Source organism: Ochotona princeps, chromosome 8 (genome assembly GCF_030435755.1).
Source record: "Ochotona princeps isolate mOchPri1 chromosome 8, mOchPri1.hap1, whole genome shotgun sequence".
NCBI lineage: Eukaryota > Metazoa > Chordata > Mammalia > Lagomorpha > Ochotonidae > Ochotona > Ochotona princeps.
The window spans coordinates 55,912,358-55,932,448 of NC_080839.1; the positions used below are offsets into that span (position 1 = coordinate 55,912,358).

Here is a 20,091-nt window from a genome sequence, read left to right on the forward strand (position 1 = left end):
CTCATGGCTGACTCTTACCTAGTACTCTAGTCCTCTACAATCAAACTGAAGTTATGGTGATACATTCATATATTTTTAGGAAATAAAACAGAAAGCAAAAATCAAGGACCTAGTGCTTCTATTTAATCATATTTAATAAATAAGCCTTAAATATATGGAAATTGCCATCATTCTCCATAAATTTATAAATGCGACAGAAATGTCCTGTTAGGACACTTAAAAAAATGCTACCATCATACCTATAGCTCATTTTCAACAGAAATGGAACCCATGATTTCTCATCATATTCTGCCAAAAATACGATTCTTCTCACCCTCCCAATCATACCACATACCTTAGGATTGTAAACTGGCCCAAATTCTGGGTTAAGCCAGAATTACCCTCCCAGAGATCACCAGAAGCAAGCCTCAAGTGACACCATCATTACCGGACTCTAACCTCCACCTGGCTCTGCAGTCACTCCCTGCAAAGCCCTCCCTTCCCAACCCTTCTGGGTGCTTTCCAGATCCCACGGTCTGGCTCATCCTCCTCTCTGGATGTTGACTTCACATTTCCATTCTAGCGGGATCCTGGAAACTCCCGCCTACTCTTTCCCTTGAAGCCCTCTCAAGTAAGAGTGGCTTTATCTCCCACATCCCGTAAGTCTTCAAAGTTTATACTGTCACTCTCATATCATTTTCCCTTTTTACCTCTTCAAGACTGCATTTACTGAAATGTGATGAGATTACCTCACCAGCTGCATGCAGTTCCTAAACTTAACCACAGTATCCCCTCCACTGTTCATGATACATCCTTCTCACTCACAGGGGCAACTCCCTCTGGCATTCCTATCTGACCTCTAGGCTCTCTGCTCTTTACTCCTCTTCAGCCAACCCACTACCCAGGGCCACTCTTAGTGCTTATTACATCAGCACAAATTGACAATTCTTTCTCACTTCCTTAGTAACCTCCTTCTCTATTCTTGAGCCCCAACAGGATCTCACCTCCTCTGACCATATCGCTGCTTTCGATCCTTCCTGATAGAGAAACAACCATGAATCCTAAGTAAACTATTAGCACCAGTAAATGATCCTATTATATTTCTCTCATTAATGCACTTGTGCTTTTCTTTCAAGATGTCCTATTTTACATTTTTATTCCCCACCCTCAATTATTCAATACCCTTTCTTCCATCTGTCAGATAATGACCTTGTAAACGGCAACAATTTTGCTCCCAGTATTCCTCAAAGACTTTGCTTCGGTGACCACTTTTTTCCCCAGATCATTCTTATTACCATTCAGATACACTGTATTAGCTCTCACGTGCTGGAAGCCCTCTTGGCCTTACAGCCTCTAAAAAATTGTCTCATTTTTTTTTTGTTCAATTTTATCACAGTATTTTCCTATGATTTTTTAAAAATATTTTTCTATCTGAAAGGCAAACTCACAGAAAGGGAGAGAGAGATATCTTCCATCTGCTCTTCCACTATTCAAATGCCCACAAAAGACAGGAGCCCCAACTCCAACTGAATTATCCATGTGGGCGGCTGGATCCACTTGGGTCATCGACTTCTGCTTTGATGTGTATTAGTAGGAAACTGGTTCAGAAGTGGATGAGCCCTGACTCCAATCAGCACTGGGATACGAAATGTAGGCATCCCAGTGGCAATTAAACTCACTGTGCTGTAACACCTACGTTGGCTTTTCTATTACTTGTACTATTCACTCTATTTCAGGTTAGAAACCCTTAAACCATCTTTAAAATTTTCAACCCTCTGTTAATTGTAGGTCCTTCTATCAAGACGCTACATATCCACACTTCCTCATGCTTCCCCCGTAGCCTGGTCTCCTGTGGCATCATCTTTAAATAATGGAAACAGCTCTGCAATGAGCCCACTGGCTGTAGCATCTGTGCTAATTCATTCTGCAGTCCCCTAAACCCTAGTCTGTATAAAGCTGGTTTCACTACGCTCTGCCTCTCTCTGCTCATAAAGCTGCAATGACTACTCATAGCTCCTATGACCAGGCTTGTGCTCCCTGCACAATGTTTAAGATGTCACATAATCCAGCCCCATCCTGACTCCCGTCTTTTTTGTTATCTATAGACACAAAACCTTGCTCTATTAGACCACTTTCCAGTTTCACAATATCTTATGTATTCTTACTTTCACACTAGATTCTTTTGTCCATGTTATTCTCATTTCTGAAATCCATCATTATGCAAAGTCTAAATTATTTAGGCTCTACCCCTTCTTATCATGCAACTCCAGGACATACTTTGACTCTGAACTGTATGAAATTTCAATGATTGAATTTCTGTGGCTATTAATGGCAATTATATGCACTACACACTATCTTTCCATTAATTCTCCCAGGCAGTAAATACCTGACATATATATGGGTTTTTCTTCAAACCTGGGGCTCAGAAAATAGAAGTGCTCTAATCCTAACTGCTTGCAACATCTCACATATTGCAGAGTGCTTCACGTTGAATAACAAAGCACCACAGAAGATACATCCACCTCATATGACCTCAGTGCAGTTTACTTTGTAGATTATACAGAGAGCATCTGACAGAATAAATCTTTAAAAGAAAAAAGTAAAGAAATTTAATTAGATACAATAATTATTCCTGTGGGAAACGATCTCACAATTGGAAGTGCTGAATCTTGCAAACAGCTTTTCAGAATTGCTTTAAAAACAGATGAAGTTACTCTTCGTGTTGTGAACATCAGAAATATATTCCTAACTAATTATAAATATAACCAACCCAATTTTGTGTGGGTAGGTATTGAGTGTGGGAAATAAACTACCTGTAAAAGCATCAAACTTAGATCTGCTACATCTCAAACTTGGCCAGCAGTGGAGAGGTGGCGCTTGAGTGCAGGTCGCCTGGTATGTATGAGGATAGCTTGTATGACGACAAAAGACAGTCTTACTGAGGCATTTGAAACATCACAATAAAAACAGTTTCATAAGAATGGCAAAACTACAAATTTTAAATTGCTTCTTTTATATACTGTGGATTTAAATATGTATGAGTAATCAAATTAGGTTTTTTTTTTTTCCCTACTTAAATAAACACATGAGCAAACATCTACACCCTTAAATGTTTCTATTTCCAAAGCTGACAAAACACTCTTACCTGGCAGGGCAAGGGGGTTGTGGGAAGTGTTGAACAAAGTGTGACCAGGTGATAGAACTGAGTTAGGCAACTGCACTGTCTAAATTCATGATGTGACTGGAAGAACACTTGGCGGAGAAGTTCTAGGTCTGCTACTCAGCAGTTACACTGAAACAAATCCCAAGTGTTTAAATTCAAGGACTGGATAAGATAGTACCTACAGCCCTCCAAAACTTATTTATTTTTACTATTTTCAACTATACACTCTCTTGATGATTTAGCAGTCTGGGTAATATAAAGAGAAATGTTAATCTACAGGTCATTGAGAATATCTCATTCTTTATTATGTTTTAATACAAGTTGGACACAATACATTTCAGAAGCTTCAGTGCTGTTCTACTTCCCTTAGGAACTCAATTTTTGGCCTTTGCAAATCCTTGGTATTCCAAACTATATTACTAACTTTACTTCTAACACCATTTTTTAGCTTGATTTAAAAGAGTAGGAGGGGAAGACAGTGGGAGAGGGGAGGAGAAAGGAGGGGTAGAGGGAAGAGAACAGGAAAGGGAGAGGGAGAGATCAACCCTCGTTCACTCCCCAAATGCCTGTAAGAGCTGGTGCTGGGCCAGACGAAAGCCAGGAGCCTGAAACTCTATCCAGGACTCCCACAGGGGAGGCAGGAACCAAAGTACTTGAGCCATCATACGGTGCCTTCCCAAGTTGCACGCTAGCAGGAAGCTGGATCAGAAGTGGGGCTGGGGCTCACCGTAATATAGAAAGCAGGCATACCAACACATCATCTTACCTGCTGTGCCACAACACCCACTGCCCAAACCATAATCACATTAGAGATAAGTGCATAATTAAACATGTCTCTTCCAGCACTTTTCTTTCCCAGAAGAAACTGAGGAAAAGGGTTTAAAGCTGGTTGGGGGCAGGGCTGAGGTACCAAGTGCAAGCTTCACCCCTTCGACTGTGGCTGGGAGACACAGCACCAAACGGGCTACTACTCTTAGGTAAAAGTTTACCATGGTCATGAATCATATCTCCAGGCTGTCAATCCTCCTTCTAGATTGTGTGCATGGATGTACCAAAGTTATGAGCAATATGAATACAACTATCTTGCTATGGAACACAATGTCTGACCACTCTCTAAATGTGAAGTGTCTCATTAGGTATGTCTACATTTAAGCATTCCTGTCCCTAAAAAACCAACCTAAGTCCTCCGTTGTCGCCACCAGCATGGCTGGATTCCCCCATCTCTTCTAAACAGAGACCTTTTCTTGCCAGATGAACTCTACTTCTATGTAGCAACCTCTCCTCGGGGAGCCCATTCTATGGTAAGTCAAGCAGAATGGAGTTGGTTACAACAGATGCTGATCTCAAGCACAGCACTCCGGAAGTTACCTATGAGGCAGAGGTGCCTGGGCAGGCTGATACAGGTGACCCTGCTCAGATGACCAGAGCATTACGACTCCACAGCTTCCAGGAAACACACACATACACATCAGCACCTGGCAAACTTCATGCAACTGAGTTGGGGCTACAAAGGCTACCAAGCTCAGTAGCACTCCCTTCACTTTTGGAAGCTCACATAGGATCACTGCTTAAGTCACCTGCAGTTAAGGCTGATGACCGGATACTTCATGAAAGTCAATGCTTACCTTCAATCCTCTTTAAAGCTGAAAGGCACATATCCTTCCTTGGAAACTCAAAAGGATTGTTGCAGGTCCGAATGGTATCACATTCACATTTCCCATTAATTATATTGCAGCCAGAGATAAGGTTTTCATTGCATGGCTCAAAACCCAGCAGCTGATCATCATCCCAGTTCTCATCTGCAAAAAAATTAACAACCATTTGTAACTTTGTTTAACAGCCTATTTGAAAGCAAAAACAGTCAGCTTCCACTCTATAAATGGAAGGAAGCTGGGCTGAAATTTTACAGATAAATGAACCCAACCTCCTTCAATAACAGAAGGCTGAGAATACAGCCATACAGAATGACATTAAAGAGTCAAACATCTGTGATTATTATAAACAAATGTTTTGTGATTTTCTTACATTTTTATATAAAATAAACATTTTATATAAGAATATTATAGTCATAAGATTCCTAGATTTCTCCACATTCAATTAGATTTACAATTATCAGTCTATAAAATTATCTTTCAATTAAAATTTTACTCAGTTGACATGTACTTCCGGTTTAAAACAACCTTTCGACTTAATATAACAAGGCAGCTAAATGAAAACATCCAAAAACAGCACCAGAAGCATCAAGAACGAGACCTGCCAGAGTCCCTTCAACCATCTCAGAATGGACTGCTAGCATCTACAACTGCTCCCAGCCCAAATCAGCAGTATCAGCGAAACCAAGAGCAACAGCCTGGTGAAGTCATCACTTTCTGAAGCCAAGACCAACTTAGGTCCTGGTCATGGGATGTGGAAGCCTCCAATAAAAAACATGGCTTGTAGAATCAGCATTTGTGGGATCCACCTCAGACAAATGCAACAAACACGCCAGAAACCTCCAAGATGAGCTCCATTCTGAAGAACATTCGTTCTAGTTGAACGCCTTGCCTCTTGTAGGAAAGCAGACTTTCTCTAGGGACATTACATGCCCCCCTCCTTCAACATTTTTTTGTTGTTGTTGTTTTGATTAGATACTTATACACTGGGTTCTGCTTACAAAACAATGCAAATATATGCTTCAGAGCACATCTTGAATAATTTCTAAAGGTCTCTGAATTTAAGAAATCTAAATCTGTTGCATACATTAACATGCATATAAAATGGCATAAAAAACATTTTTACAGAAGACAGTGTAAACAGATACCTAATTTTTACAGGGCTTTCTTGTAAATAATTTTCTTAAAGAGTTTTCAGAAGAATACAAAGCATTTGCAATACAAAGAACTTCAGGGCAATTCTTCTAAGAGAGTAAATAGAACCTCCTGTGTTTTGATTTCAGGGGATCATGCCCATTTACACTTGATCAAAGCCTCAGCTCAGAATAAAATGTTTATCTTTGGAACTCAAAGCTTAAAGAGAAACAATTTATCTGTCTTAAAATCTGATTTCCTATTTGGCCTATGTTTTGTACTTATATATGTTGAAATATATATAAATATGTATAACGAATATATACACAAAAAGGTATATTCATGTCTTCAAGGCAACAGCAAAATTACTAAAATACTTGGAAAGAAAAATCCACAAAGAATATATTGAAGCAATATATTGTAATGGTAAACGTGTTGTCTTCTATTATAAACTATGTCACTGACCTCTTATTTAACTTTTCTCTACGTTTAAATGATGACATGATGTTTAATTGGTGACTACATGCTTCTAGTATTACTGTCCTACATTCAGTGGAATTAGTCAAGTTTTTGGTGCAGCCAGAGCTGTGGCAGAGCGGGTAAAGCCACAGCCTGGAGTGCTAGCATACCATATCAGCACTGGTTCATTCTGGCTTCTCTCTGATCCAGCTCCCTGCCAATACATCTGGGAACACGGTAGAAGGCAGTCTAAGTGCTCGAGTCCCTAAGCCTACCCATGCAGCAGATTTTGAAGAAGCTCCTGGCTCCATATCAGCCCAGCTCCAGCTATTGTGGCCATTTGGGGACCGAATCCATGGAAGGAAACAAACTTTTTCTCTTTCCTCTGCTCTGACTTTCCAATAGATAAATAAAACAAAAAGTTTTTGATGACACTGTATACAAATTTGTAACTCAAGGCAAGTTTAACCCTAGGAACCAGAACACCATCAAGAAATTCAAGTAACATTCAAACCGTTGAAAAACTACAGTTCTTCTTCATATTCCAGAATGAAAATATTTATTACTGCTTTTGAAAGTATGTGGAGTCAGAATCAAGAGAGTGGAATAGGGTGAGGACACATTTAAACAGATGGAGAAACATTAGCCAGGGTGAAGCACAGAGGGGACATTCCAGAAAATAGGAGATGACAGAACAACAGTAGAGGGGTACGTGGAGATTGATAGACACAGGAAAGTAGCGGACACAACAATGTAGTGTTGCAGTGACCAGACACCCCAGTGGCATTCAGCGAGCAGTGATTTGAACCACACAGGCAGCTGAAACTCCAATAGCAACCAGGTGAGAATGAGAGTTCAGCAGGAACTCAGGAGGTGAACCCAAAGAACTGCCCGTCCTGCTAGCTTCTCTGATTTGACCAGGAGCAGAGACTGAGCAGTAGGTCCCAAACAGGTGGTGTGGGAACAAGGTAGATTTTACGTCCAAACCCACAGTAGAGTCGAATTGGGCACCATCTTGTGTAGAGAGGCAAAGGCTATGGGACAGGACTATGCATGCACTAAGCTCATTTCTACCTCAGTGAATTGCAACAACGTTGCATCCTACAGATTCCACCCAAAATTGGTGCTGGTAGCCCCCAAACCTGGCAGCCAGCATATCAACACTCCACAAGTGGCACATCCCTGGTGCCATTTTGTACAGTGTGGCAAATGCTTTGAGGCTACAAGGACAACAGTGAGCTGCACATGTGCTGAGCTGGGAGCAAACTCAATGAACTCAGTGCAGTGCACTGCACTGAGCCCACAGGGAAAATACCAACTTGGGAATCATACATGTCAACACAGATCTATAGAGCCCTCAGACCTAATGGTCATCAGGTTCCACCAAGATTAGCACCACCAGCAACCCAGCTATTCAGGATACTTGGTGTCTCCCTAATCCCGGAACTGCATGAACAGATGTGGGAGAAACATTGTACAGACAACTGTGCAACAACAGCACAGGATCACAGAATGTAGAGTGCTAAACCAGGAGCTAGGATTACGGAGACCATGGTGGAAGTCTAACTCAAGAGTGTAGATCTGAAACTCACTGGAGGGAGTGGCACAAGTAACTGCAAACAAAGAACTGTGTACTAACCACAGTAAGTAAAATAAAATTGCAGACCTATGTGTGATATAGCTTGGGAACCTGCCCCAAGGTGAAGAATCTGATAACGAAAAGTACAATGATCAAGAGCAAAAGAAGAGGCACAATGAATATTACTGAAGACTCTCCTGCACAGGAGCAAAAGCTTTTGCCAACCTCAGAGCTGACTGAAGAATACGTGGAGAAAATGGGGGATACAGAATTCAAAACACTTGATATAAAGCTTCTGATCAACAATAAGAAGTACAATCAGGAATTTAAGGAATATGTCATTTAGGAAATACTGAAACAAAATCAAGCTGAATTATTGGGAATGAAGGATGCAACAGAGCAAATAAAAATTCAATGGAAAGTCTCCATAGTACAATGAAGGAGGCAGAAGAAAGAATCTCAGAATTGGAAGATATTTATTGCTCACCATGGGGAAACAAAAAGCTAGAAGCAGAGCTGGATCAAGCTAAGAAATAGTATTCAAGAATTGAAAGACACCATTAAAAGGACAAATATAAGTTATGGGAGTCCCAGAAGGCGCAGAAAGAGAAGCGGAGTTTGCAAATGTATTTAATGAAATAAAGGAAATTTTCCCTAATCTGGAGAAAGGATTGGGAAACAACATCCAGGAGGGGCAGAGAACCACCAACAGGGTTGACCAAAAGCAATCTTCACCAAGAAATATGATAACCAAGCTCTTTTCAATGAAATATAAGGAAAGGATCCTTAAATGTGCACATGAAAAAAAAATCAACTGACATTTAGAGGAATGGCAATTAAATTCACAGCTGACCTCGCACTGGAAAATCTACAGGCCAGAAGAGAATGGAGCAACATATTCAAAGATTCTAAAAGTAAAAATTGTCAACCTAGAATAACGTACCCAGTAAATATTTCCTTTGTCTTTGAAAATGAAATAAAATTCCACAGTAAAGTTAAAAGAATATGCCTCTTCTAAACTTGCCCTACAAATGATACTTTGATGTTCTCTTGACAGAGAAGAGGAATAGCACCCACTAAAAGGCAAAGGTGAAGAACATCCCAGTAAAATGACAACAGAAGACTAAATCAATGAACAATTCATTCCTAAAATGACAGAACCAAATTACCACCTATTTATATTAACCCTGAATGTAAATGGCTTAAACTTATCAATCAAATGTCATAGACTAGTAGACTGTATTAAAAATACAAAACCCATCTATTTGTTGCCTAGAGATATATCTCACCAACAAAGATCAGCGGAAACTATAGCTCATGAATTTTGATGTTTTTGTTTTTATTTTCATTTCTTCAGAACAGTTTTTTTTCTAATTTTCCACTGACTCATAGATCATACAGTAGCATCAGTTTCTTCAAGAAGGTTCCTGATTTCCTTTTTCATTTCTTCAGTGACACATTAGTCATTTCTAAGATTTATTTTTATTGGAAAGGCAGATCTACAGAGAGAGACAGAAAGATATTACGTCTGCTGGTTTATTCTCCAAGTGGCAACAACAGCCAGAACTGAGCTGAGCCGAGCTGATCCAAAGCCAGGAGCCCACCTACAGGTCTCCCACGAAGGTGTAGGGACCCAAGGCTTTAGGCCAAACTCGACTGCTTTCCCAGACCACAAGCAGCAGCTGCGACACAAACCAGCTCCCATATGGGATCCCAGCATACGCAAGGCGAGGATTTAGCCACTAGGTTATCACTCCAGGCTAAAAAATAAATGAAGCTTTTTAAAAAATGTGCTCAATGGTTCTGTCAACAGGAAGAAATTCAGACTTGCTCATGTCAAATATAACGTTCTTCAAAACATGGTTGGCTCACTCTTCTAAAATCATCTCTCCACCATGGCTGGCAGATCCTTATGCTCTAAACATGCTGAGGTTCTAGCCAGGAATCTGCAGTAATTGCTTCCGTGCTTTGCTTATGCAGTTTCTCCTGCCCACAATTCCTACTTTGCGTCTCCATCACCAGGCTCACGCGTTATCTCGTCTGAGACATCGTCTCCAACTTCCAAGACAATGAGCTTCTCCAGCCCCCATGTTCCTGCAAACTGGTACACAGACCTCTGGCCTCCAAAGACTGGTTCATGTGAGCCAACCTTCCTCAACAGCAGCAGCTTAGCCTCACCCAACTTTAAATCTCTGCACAGTGTTCAATAACCTTATGATGGTACAGTCAATGCAGCTGTTTCATTTTTCCTAGCAAAAAGCTTATTTTTGAAGCAAATGTATTTAATGTAGCAAGAAAGCTATTTAAAGATAAACAGCATGTTTAAGTGATTCAAATACTATCTGTATTTTACTTGAAAGTCAGAGACAACTAGATAGATCTTTTATCACTGCCTAAATGCCCACAATAGTTAAGTTCGGACGAACTCAAAACCAGCAGACTGGAACTTCTCTGGGTCCTCTCTATAGGTGGCAGGGCCAAGTATCTAAGCAATCAGCCCTTATCTTTAAGGGTGTAAATGTACAAGAAACTGGACAGGAAGCACAGGAGGTAGGAAATGAACAAGGCATCCAATATGGAATGTGGGTGTCCTCAGTGGTACGTTAACTGCTAAATGCCTTCCTTCCATTTCCATTTTGGAAGCTTATATGTATAATGAAGGGTGGGTGCTTGGATGCCTGTACCACACATTTGATAGTCCGGGTTCTGGGTTCACGCTACAGCTGCAGCTACAATTCCAGCTTCCTGCTAACGGAGATTCTAAGAGGCAGCAGGTGATGGTTCAAGTGATTGGGTCTTTGCCATGCACATGGCAAACAGAGTTCCTTGCTCCCAACCCATCCCAGCTCCAGTCACTGAGCACATTGGGGGGAGTGAACCAGCAGGTGGGAGTTCATTCTCTTAAGACAGATGGAGGGAGGCAGAGAAGCACACATCTTGCAGAAATGTTTTTCTCACTCAACATCTCTCATGGATTTCTTTCCAAGCTCCAATCTGAGACTTTCAACCTCTTACCACCTGACTGGCATCACAGTCTTTCCATGAAGCCAATCTCACAGCCAATTTGTTTTCACTGCCAGATGATTTTCTCTCGACTCCCTACCAGAAGGCCATCTCCCTTAAATGTGGAAGGCAGCTGCGCTGCTGACCTTCCCGACTCCATTCTCTTCTGCTCCTTCTCCACATAAGCTCCCTGGTCACAGCACCAAGCTGCACCTGCAGACACACTGGCAAGGTCGACAGTTCCCTCAAAGATGTCCCGGACATTAGGCTAGACAGCAAACGTCTAGGACTCTGAAGCCAACCATGTCTTGCATGCTTTTGACTGATAACTTTTTATTCTCTGCCCTCTTCTCATCCATGTTTTTTTTCCCTCCTTTTCTGGGCAAACAGGCTTGTAACAAATATCAGGGTCGAGTGCAATTATGTTTTTTGAGGCAAATGCTTTTATGGTTTTATATTACACAATATTTTAAATCAATTTAGCAGAAAAATCAATGGTATTGAAAGTTAAAATTTAATAAAATGTGATTACACAAATCAAATCTGAGCAAATCTGAACTCGGGCTAAGTTGAGTATCCATCCATCATCAGAAGTGCTTGGCACCATAAGTGCCTCAGATTTCAGTTCTGCAGTTTAGGATGGTTTTAAAAACTCTGCATTGCATTGGCATTAAAAAAGATTCTGCTTTTAGAGCATTCTAGATTTTATATTTACCTAGCAAATTCTGTTTTCAAAGCTTTCTCTTCATAAACCCATATAACAATCCATAAACAAGGAAACAAGGTCTTGATTCTCGACAGTTCCTAGTGTCTCCTCGGATTGCTCAGGGGAAAAGCGAGCTAAAAACCAAGCCATGGGCTTTTATTTATATTCAGGCGGGTATCCTCCTGGTACTCTGTACAGGGTAGCATGGGAGGCCAGACAATTGAGGTGTCCATGCAAATAATGTTTCAGTTTATAACTTTTGCAAGGTAACAAATCAGATGATAAACATAAAGTGAGAGTGATCTAATAATCTGAGGTGTGAGTCCAAATTTGTACATCTTCTATTACATTCACCTGAGGGAATACTACACTCAAGAGCCAGGCACACGCATCTGCTGACCTGACATGTGCATGTGGATGTTTCAAAGACATCCTGAGAAACAGTTCTTTTCCTTGAGATAAGCACTGTATGCCAGCACACAGCACAACTCCGTTATGACTACTTCCAACTGCATCCCACAAAACCGTAAGAAGATAGGGGATCCAGGATGGAGATGTAATAAAATTAATAACTGGTACTACTTTCAATCAAGGGAATCCTTCAAGGAAATATTTTTTTTCTTTCTTTCTTTACTGCAAGTACAAAGTGGTCCAAACAATCACTTATCAGCACAGTTTGGTACTCTACTAAGATGCTAGTAATTTCATCCACCATCATTTGTGTAACAAATGCACCATCATTTGCAAGGTTGGCACAGAGAAAAAGCAAATGAAATTTTGTTATAGAAACAGTTTTGACCTCATTCAGTATCTGAAAGAACTTCAGAGTCCCTCATAATACACTAAGGGGTCTGCAGCCCACATATTGAGAACGCTATGCTAAAGAAAACATCCTGCTGGTGTACCTAGATCAAGGTCTGAGATACACCTGAGATTTTCCCTGTGCCCGGAGTCTCAGTCTAGCAGTCTAGTTGGGGAATTCCAAAGCAGGGTCAAGTCCGGTCACCTGCATCAGCCAACAAACATACCAGTGGAAGCAGCTAGTGGATGCCTAGTCAGTTCTGGCCTAGTTCCTTATCTCACACAAACTGATCAATGAGTGCTGCAGCCCAACCAGCCAGCCCACCCACCAAAAACCTGGTTCTCATACATACCAGTGGGTGCTATGGTTTAGTTGGGGTGACCCCCAATAAGCCCCAGGGACACGCTAGCCCCTCCAGGCCCAGGTGCTCCAGGAACCAACCCATCATGCAGATGCTAGCCTTGTCCTACACTCAGTCCTTCTGCCCCCCAAAATCTTTCTCTCTGCTAGTTGATACCTGACACATTACTAACACGGAGTAGAACACGCAGGCATGTTTATGACTATACTTGCTATTAAAAGTGCCATGTAGTTCACTTGAATTCTGCCTTTCTGAAAGTGGAAGGCATTTGTATACTCAGAGCCTTACCTTTTCTACCTTGTACCTGTTTAGGTCAATGGAGTTTATTCCAAACCCACAGGATAGATGCACCCCATTACGGGGCAATCCACTTACCAGAAATATGCTTCAGCAGATATTAAAAAGCAAGAAACAAATTCACAGTACACACTCTGCAGCTCACAGTAATGGGATTCTGTTGGCAGAGGAGAAGCTTCTGGGAATATATATCAAATTAATTCCTCAGCTGTTCACATATCCCTGTGGCTACAGTAAGATGCAAATAGCTAATACTGGTATCTCTTTCCATGCCAACCTAGAAACTCCAGCGTAATGTAAAATTGCTGCTCTTAACTCCCCCGGCTCCTGGCCGGTTGTTATCAGGCATTCAGTTCTGCTTGAGGGGAAATCTAAGGCAGCGAGCTCCCTGCTGCAAGTTTAAGGCCAATGTTCCAAAAGCTGGTACTTCTCTTTCCCTCTCCTCTTGTGCTGCAATCAGCACAGAGCAGGAAGGGTAAATTTATGGTTATCAGTAGAAATGATTCAGGTTCCAAAACGTGCTTTATATGCATTTCCACAGAATGAAATTATCTTACGTCTACATAACCATAGAGTATATAGAACTTGAGACTCTAAAACAGAAATGCTAAAATGTGCACAGATATGCACTGAAAGATTATTAAAATAGTGCAAACTTCTAAACACTCAACAAGCAGTAACACTGATTTGTAAAATCTCCAGGGGAGGAATTTCTTGAAAAAATGAGCAGTACTGATCCAGTTTACTATATTTATCATTTACAGTAAAACATTCATTGATGATGATGACCCATTCCTATAACTTCCATAAGACAGCTTAGCAATGCAACGAGGACAACCAAAGATGGACTACGGAATGTAAATGTATTCAAGCATCTTTTCATGCATTTCTCAATACTGGTACCGACTATGCACACACACAAAACTGAACAAGGTGCTAAGAATTCAACATGCTAGGAAAGAGAGGAGCATTTGGCCTACTGGTGAAAACTATCCATTGAGACACCTGCACTCCAATTTGAGTTTAAATGCCTATGTCTGTCCTGATGCCAACCATGGGAGGCAGCGGTGATGGTTGAAGTGACTGGGTTCCTGCCACACACATGGGGCATCTGGACTGAGTTTCTGGCTACTGGCTTTAGCCTCAGCTCAGTCTGTTTTTGTGAGCATTTGGGGAGTGAACCAGCAGACAGAAACTTTGTTTCTATTTGCTTCTCAAATAACTTTATTTTTTAAAAAAGTGTTTGGAAAGGGACTTTGTGGCAAAATGTTTCACAATTTGAGCCAGAACCAGACCAAATATGTGAATAAAATGTTCCTGGGACTCCTGAGACAGAGGAAAAGGTTAAGTAAGGGCAGGGTAATTTCCTTCTTAACAGCATGAAGTACAACATGGCAACAGGAAGGAACTTAAAACAACCAGTGTCTCCAGAAGCAAGGATTTCACAAACTCAAAAACAGACGAGGAAAGGAAGTATTAGGGCTATAAGACAACTCTCCTTCACAACTATGTCTAAAGACGAGACAGTCAAACTGCACCTGAACAGAGTGCAGTCTGATGGGGTGTGCTATGTTACAGAGGATCCCAGCCCTAGAGACCACAACCTCAGCTCAAACCCTGGTGCACATGGGTTCCTGAAGTGGGCGCTCACCTCTCCAGATGCCCACTGTTTCATTACTAAAAGAAGGTGTAATAAGTGATCCATTAGGTTTCTTCCAATTTTATCCTCATGTTCCTTTGATTCTGGCATCTTTTTTCAAATTGCAAAATGTAGAACAATTTGTTGGGAACAGCGCCAGAGAGTCACATGCGTAGGGTGGCCACGATTTAAGTTTAAAATAGTTTCCCATTATCAGGACAGTCTGAGGCTTTGAAAACAAAGTTGCTATGTGCGCTAAGACAAGCCAACAGTGCTTTTAACAAATAACACCTTCCGGAACACTCCAACCCCACTGCTCCTAAAGAATTCACCAGCTAAGGCCTCCATAAATCTGATTTAATAACAGCGCTGCCTTGACTGCACTGAACATTGTGGAAGTACTGTTTCTGCACAACTGTCTCAGCTTCTGTATATATTGGGAAATTGCTATTTTTAAAAATGTACTTTGCTTTTTAATGGCCAAGGCTTATAGAAAAATTGACCAAATACTTAACAGTCAACATATGAGATGTAGCTTAAAGTATAAAGGAAATTTTATAAGACAAAGAAAGGTGGGAGAAACACGAGCTAAGCATTCAGTGGAAGAAACTGGGAGAAGAGAGAGAGTAAGCCCAAAGGAATACAAATGATGGGAATTATACAAAACATATGCAGAGAGTGAAAGACTAGTTCTTCAAAAAGATTATTAAGACATCTCATGCTGGCTTATGATTAACAGCCCCACATAGCTTGTTAACTCATCTAGGTACTTCGATATACGCATTTCTTTCAATCAGTTTCTCTTTAGTGGTTCTACCGAGAAGTTACAAAGTTAGACATGAAAGATTACATGTCTGACATTTTTTTTAAACAACAAAGACAGGTATTTGGATGTCTATTTAATTTTTTCCTAACTACAGTTAGTTTGACGGAACTTCTGTAGCACAGAGTCAAATTCTCTTATTTTCTCTGCCTGCAGAGTGAACTCCAACATTCCTAAAGGAAAATCTCAGATGTCCTTTTCTGGTTCACATTCGTGTAGTGCACTCAGGCACGTGCCATTATACATCCCAGGAGGGGTATCACGGGAACAGGCCCATAAAACTTCTTAAGGACCTGGGGTTTCAAAAAAAAAAAAAAAAAAAAATCCAACATCTGCTCAGGCAACTCCTTGGCATAAATGCAAAACCCACTTCTTCCACCTCATCTCTTGTATGCCTTCTTCTTCCTTCAGCAACACTCAGTGACTCGTGTTCCACCCCTGGCCCACACTGCTAAGGGACCCCATGGCTTGGCTCATGCAGTTCTGTCTGCTCAGAAGCGTTTCTCTTCCTTTGCTTTGAAGACTTCCCTTTAGTCTAACACTTCCTCCAGGTCTCATCTACCCTAGAGATCTGAATCAAGTAGTATGCCCTCTGCAGGACTTCTATTATTCCATGTGTGGAAAAACCATAAAACTGCAGATTCAATCTCTACTGAAAACAACAGTTCTTAAAGCTAAAGATGCAGTGTTATTCTTCCTCATGGAGTTATCAGGGGGCTCAGCAAATGGCTCAGAAAGAATGAACAGGCACATGGAGGAAGAAGATGACAGGGCCTGAATCCCAGTAACACAATGTGACTCTTCTATGAGCCCAAGTCTTTCTGCAAAGTGACTATGGTGTTAGGGAAAGAAAGTCAGTTATTTAGAAACAGCTGAGAGAGATTCTTGGCGCTCAGCCTTTAGACTTGTGAAACAGTGACAGTAACTGAAGTTTCCTTGTAATCTCAACAATGTATTCAGCAATAAGCCCACATATCAATATTCGTGAAATGGTGAGAATGATTATAATATACTTCAACTATACTAGGTCTGTAATAATAAACCCTTATCTCCTTCTCTGGCACCTCTATCACATGACAATAACAAAATGATGTGAGCCACACTAAGGCTTCTTGCCAGAGTGGTAGTTATAGACCTATATAATACACACTACCATTTTATCACTATCAATATATGTTGTGACCTAAATCTGAGTCAAATAACCAAGAGCAATCCAGAAGACTAGCCATGGAATGGTGTTCACTCGCCTATGAGTGCAAACACCACAGTGAAAGAAACAGGAACACGACTTTAAACAACAAACTATCATGGAACTTTGAAAGTAAGAACTCTGGGACCCAGTACGGTGGCCTAGTGGCTAGAAGTCCTGCCTTCCATGACCAGGATCCCATATGGGTGCCAGTTCTAATCCCAGCAGCTCCACTTCCCATCCAGCTCCCTGCTTGTGGCCTGGGAAAGCAGTCGAGGACGGCCTAAAGCCTTAGGACACTGCACCTGCATGGGAGATCCGGAAGAGGCTCCTGGCTTCGGATTGGCTCAGCTCTGGCCGTTGCAGCCACTTGGGGAGTGAATCAATGAACAGATCTTCCTTTCTGTCTCTCCTCCTCTCTGTGTACCCGACTTTCCAACAAAAAGGAAATAAATCCTAAAGAACTCTGGAAGATACACGTTTTTCATCACACTAACCAAACAATTTGAATGAATGAACATACAATTCACCCCAAAATGGTGAGACATTTTCAGACGTCCAGAGGCTGGGTTTTGCACTGTCCAAGGAATAACGATTAGCTGAGGTAAGGAAGCTCTGTAACCTAGGGCCAAACTTCAGCTTACCGCCTCACAGTGATGCAAGGAGCTGAGGACACAAGAGTCAAAAGGTGGGCAAAATTTCAAGTTCAAGCAAATCCAGACGATGTTAGGAGAAAGACAAACACTGATTTTTTTCTCCACACTCTGAAGTCCTTCCACAAATAAGGCCTAGAGACCCACTGCTGATGGTCACAAAGCCACACAGTGGCAACGGCTCTCCTAAGCCACCCTGCAGCCCAGACGCTGCTGCAGGGACACGTTTGGAACAATCGGAACAGAAAACCCAATATACAAACACGACCTGAACTACTCCATCATCGAAGAAACAAGGGCTTCTTTGTTAAGGCAAACAATGCCTTCATATATTGCAATGCACCCAAGGGGCAGATAATGATTTGTAAAAGGCGTAATGATCTGTAAGTAGCATTAAGAAATCTTTTCAGCATAACAACTTTTGGGAAATCAGTCAGCAATCATTTTCTAAGGAATGTTTTTACAAATCAACTAGAGCACTGCTGTGAACTCTACCTTAATAATTTATCTGAATTCTTCAGAATAAGCCAAGTGGAAGGTAAAAGGTAGAAAAGCAATTTAATTCTCACAATTACATTTCTAACAGATCTTTACTGTTAACTCTAATATTCCCACAAAGAATCATCTGTCCTAAAAACCCAAACCCCTGACTTTTCTTGTGGAAGATGGCAGTTTGCAGCAAGTACACCTCTGTGTTTGATCTTGTTTATTACTGCATAGCCAGAGAATGCCCTGCTATCTGGTCCTAGCGACAAAGCAGCTGGGCACCGACACTCCACGTGCACCGTGCTGTGTGCACACCATTTAACCGCCTACTGCTATCCAGTTCAATCGTAGGGGGAAGTTAGATACTTGTGTCCAGAGCTTTTCTCTTACGACATCACGAAGATCCAACTGGCTTCTATGTGCTCACATGGGTGGTAGTGCAGTACATCAGAAATGAGAACCAGAGACACACTGTGCCACATGAAGAAGTTTCAGATGGCTCATCTGATTTTAAAGCCATCAAGTCCTTTGAAAGAAAGAAGCAAATACAGATTATAAAGACAATGAAAGCAGGATACCTTTCCTTCAGGATACATCAAGAAATCAATACTAACATTCTGGGAGGGCTGCAACTTCCACAGCAATGTACCAGTTTGAGATGCCCACAAAAAGACCATACAAATACAACAAGAATGCAGGAAGGCTTAAAAACCTTACAAATATGTCTGAAGGACCCAGTGCAATGGCTCAGTGGCTAAATCTTCGCCTTGCATGTGCAAGAATCCCACACGGGGACTGGTTCATGTCCTAGATGCTCCACTTCCCATCCAGCTCCCTGCTTGTGGCCTGGGAAAGCAGCAGAGGGTGGCCCAAAGCCTTGGTACCCTGCACCTGTGTGGGAGACCCAGAGGAGGCTCCTGGCTCCAGACTGACACAGCTACAGCCATTGCAGCCACTTGATGTGAACCAGCGGACAGAAGATTTTTCTCTCCTTTTCTGTGTATCTGTCCTTCCAATAAAAAAAAGTTAATATGCACATATAAATGTATTTGAAGTATGTATCTGCACATTTCTTACAAAACCAATGTTTCCTTTGCTTTTACTAACTGCTGACTCTGACCCTCAGCAACAAGTCAACAGGCCAGACATAAAACTCTATGATGGCTCTGTTGTGTCCCTGGGGCCAAACCCAAGGCCTCCTATACACAATGAGGTCTCTGCTGGGGACTTAGCTAGCCTTCCAGGAACTCCCCTCTCTTCCCCGCCACTGCCTCAGGGCCCTAGGATTTGAGTCCCCTCAGCCTAGAAAGCCTGGCCTGAGGTGTAGGAAGAGTTCTTAGCCTCATGCCTTCAGGGGTATGATCAAACTCAACTTTCCCTGACCTTTCTACTTTAACACTGCAAACTAACAACGTTACAAACCTTGTCTCCTTTCTCTGCTATTTCCTCCACAGTATTTACAGCCTTTGGGGATGTGGCATGTTCTGCTGATTAACCCGGCAGATTTTTCTCTCTCCCAGAGAGCCCCAACTTGGTGGAGAATCATTTCAATCCTGTTTGCTGCTAACGCTTTAGTATGTGGAACCGAGCCCAGCACACAATACACCCTTCATACTTCATCCCCTGAAGATGTAACACATTTCCACCTCCAAGGGCTTCGGCTGATTCCATTTCCTTGGCTGAGGCTCATTCTTTCTTCTCTTGGGACTGCTGTACCTAGCTGAAATGTCTTCTTCAAAGACAACGATTTGATTCGCTCCCAGCCTTGCTTCTCCCTTTCCAAGAAGCCCGCTGATCTCAGGGCTTCACAGTTGTTCATTCACAGCTGGAATCCGGGCTTCTTTGGGCAGAACTGAAGCTGCCAATCTCAGCCTCATCATCACCTTAACCATGCTGTATTGTGCAATAGCTCAGAGCCAACCCAGACACTCACTTGCTAACTGAACTAAATGAATGGGAAACCTGACTGGGGGACTATTCTAGGAGGTAACATGCTCTTTTAATGTGGAAAGCAAGGCAGCAGGTTTCCAACTACGCCACAGGTGCCTAAGATTGAGGTTAACTTAATTTTCTCATTCCTTTTGCACTCATATTTGGCATCTTGTGTCATGATGTTTGAGAAACAAAACAGTCAACTTTATAAAAATTCATGCCTTTCAGAGACTA

At 41.7% G+C, this 20,091-nt stretch overlaps 1 protein-coding gene across 4 annotated transcripts in view; it reads right to left on the reverse strand.

Annotated features, from left to right (window-relative positions):
• The window catches only part of LOC101529675 (cysteine-rich motor neuron 1 protein), a 187,479-nt gene that overhangs the window by 140,539 nt on the left and 26,849 nt on the right, over positions 1-20,091 (reverse strand). For all 4 annotated transcript variants that reach the window (XM_004582731.2, XM_058668082.1, XM_058668084.1 and 1 more), the window contains exon 2: positions 4,768-4,941. In XM_004582731.2, coding sequence (XP_004582788.2) covers positions 4,768-4,941 — 174 coding nt within the window. The remainder of the gene's footprint in view (positions 1-4,767; positions 4,942-20,091) is intronic.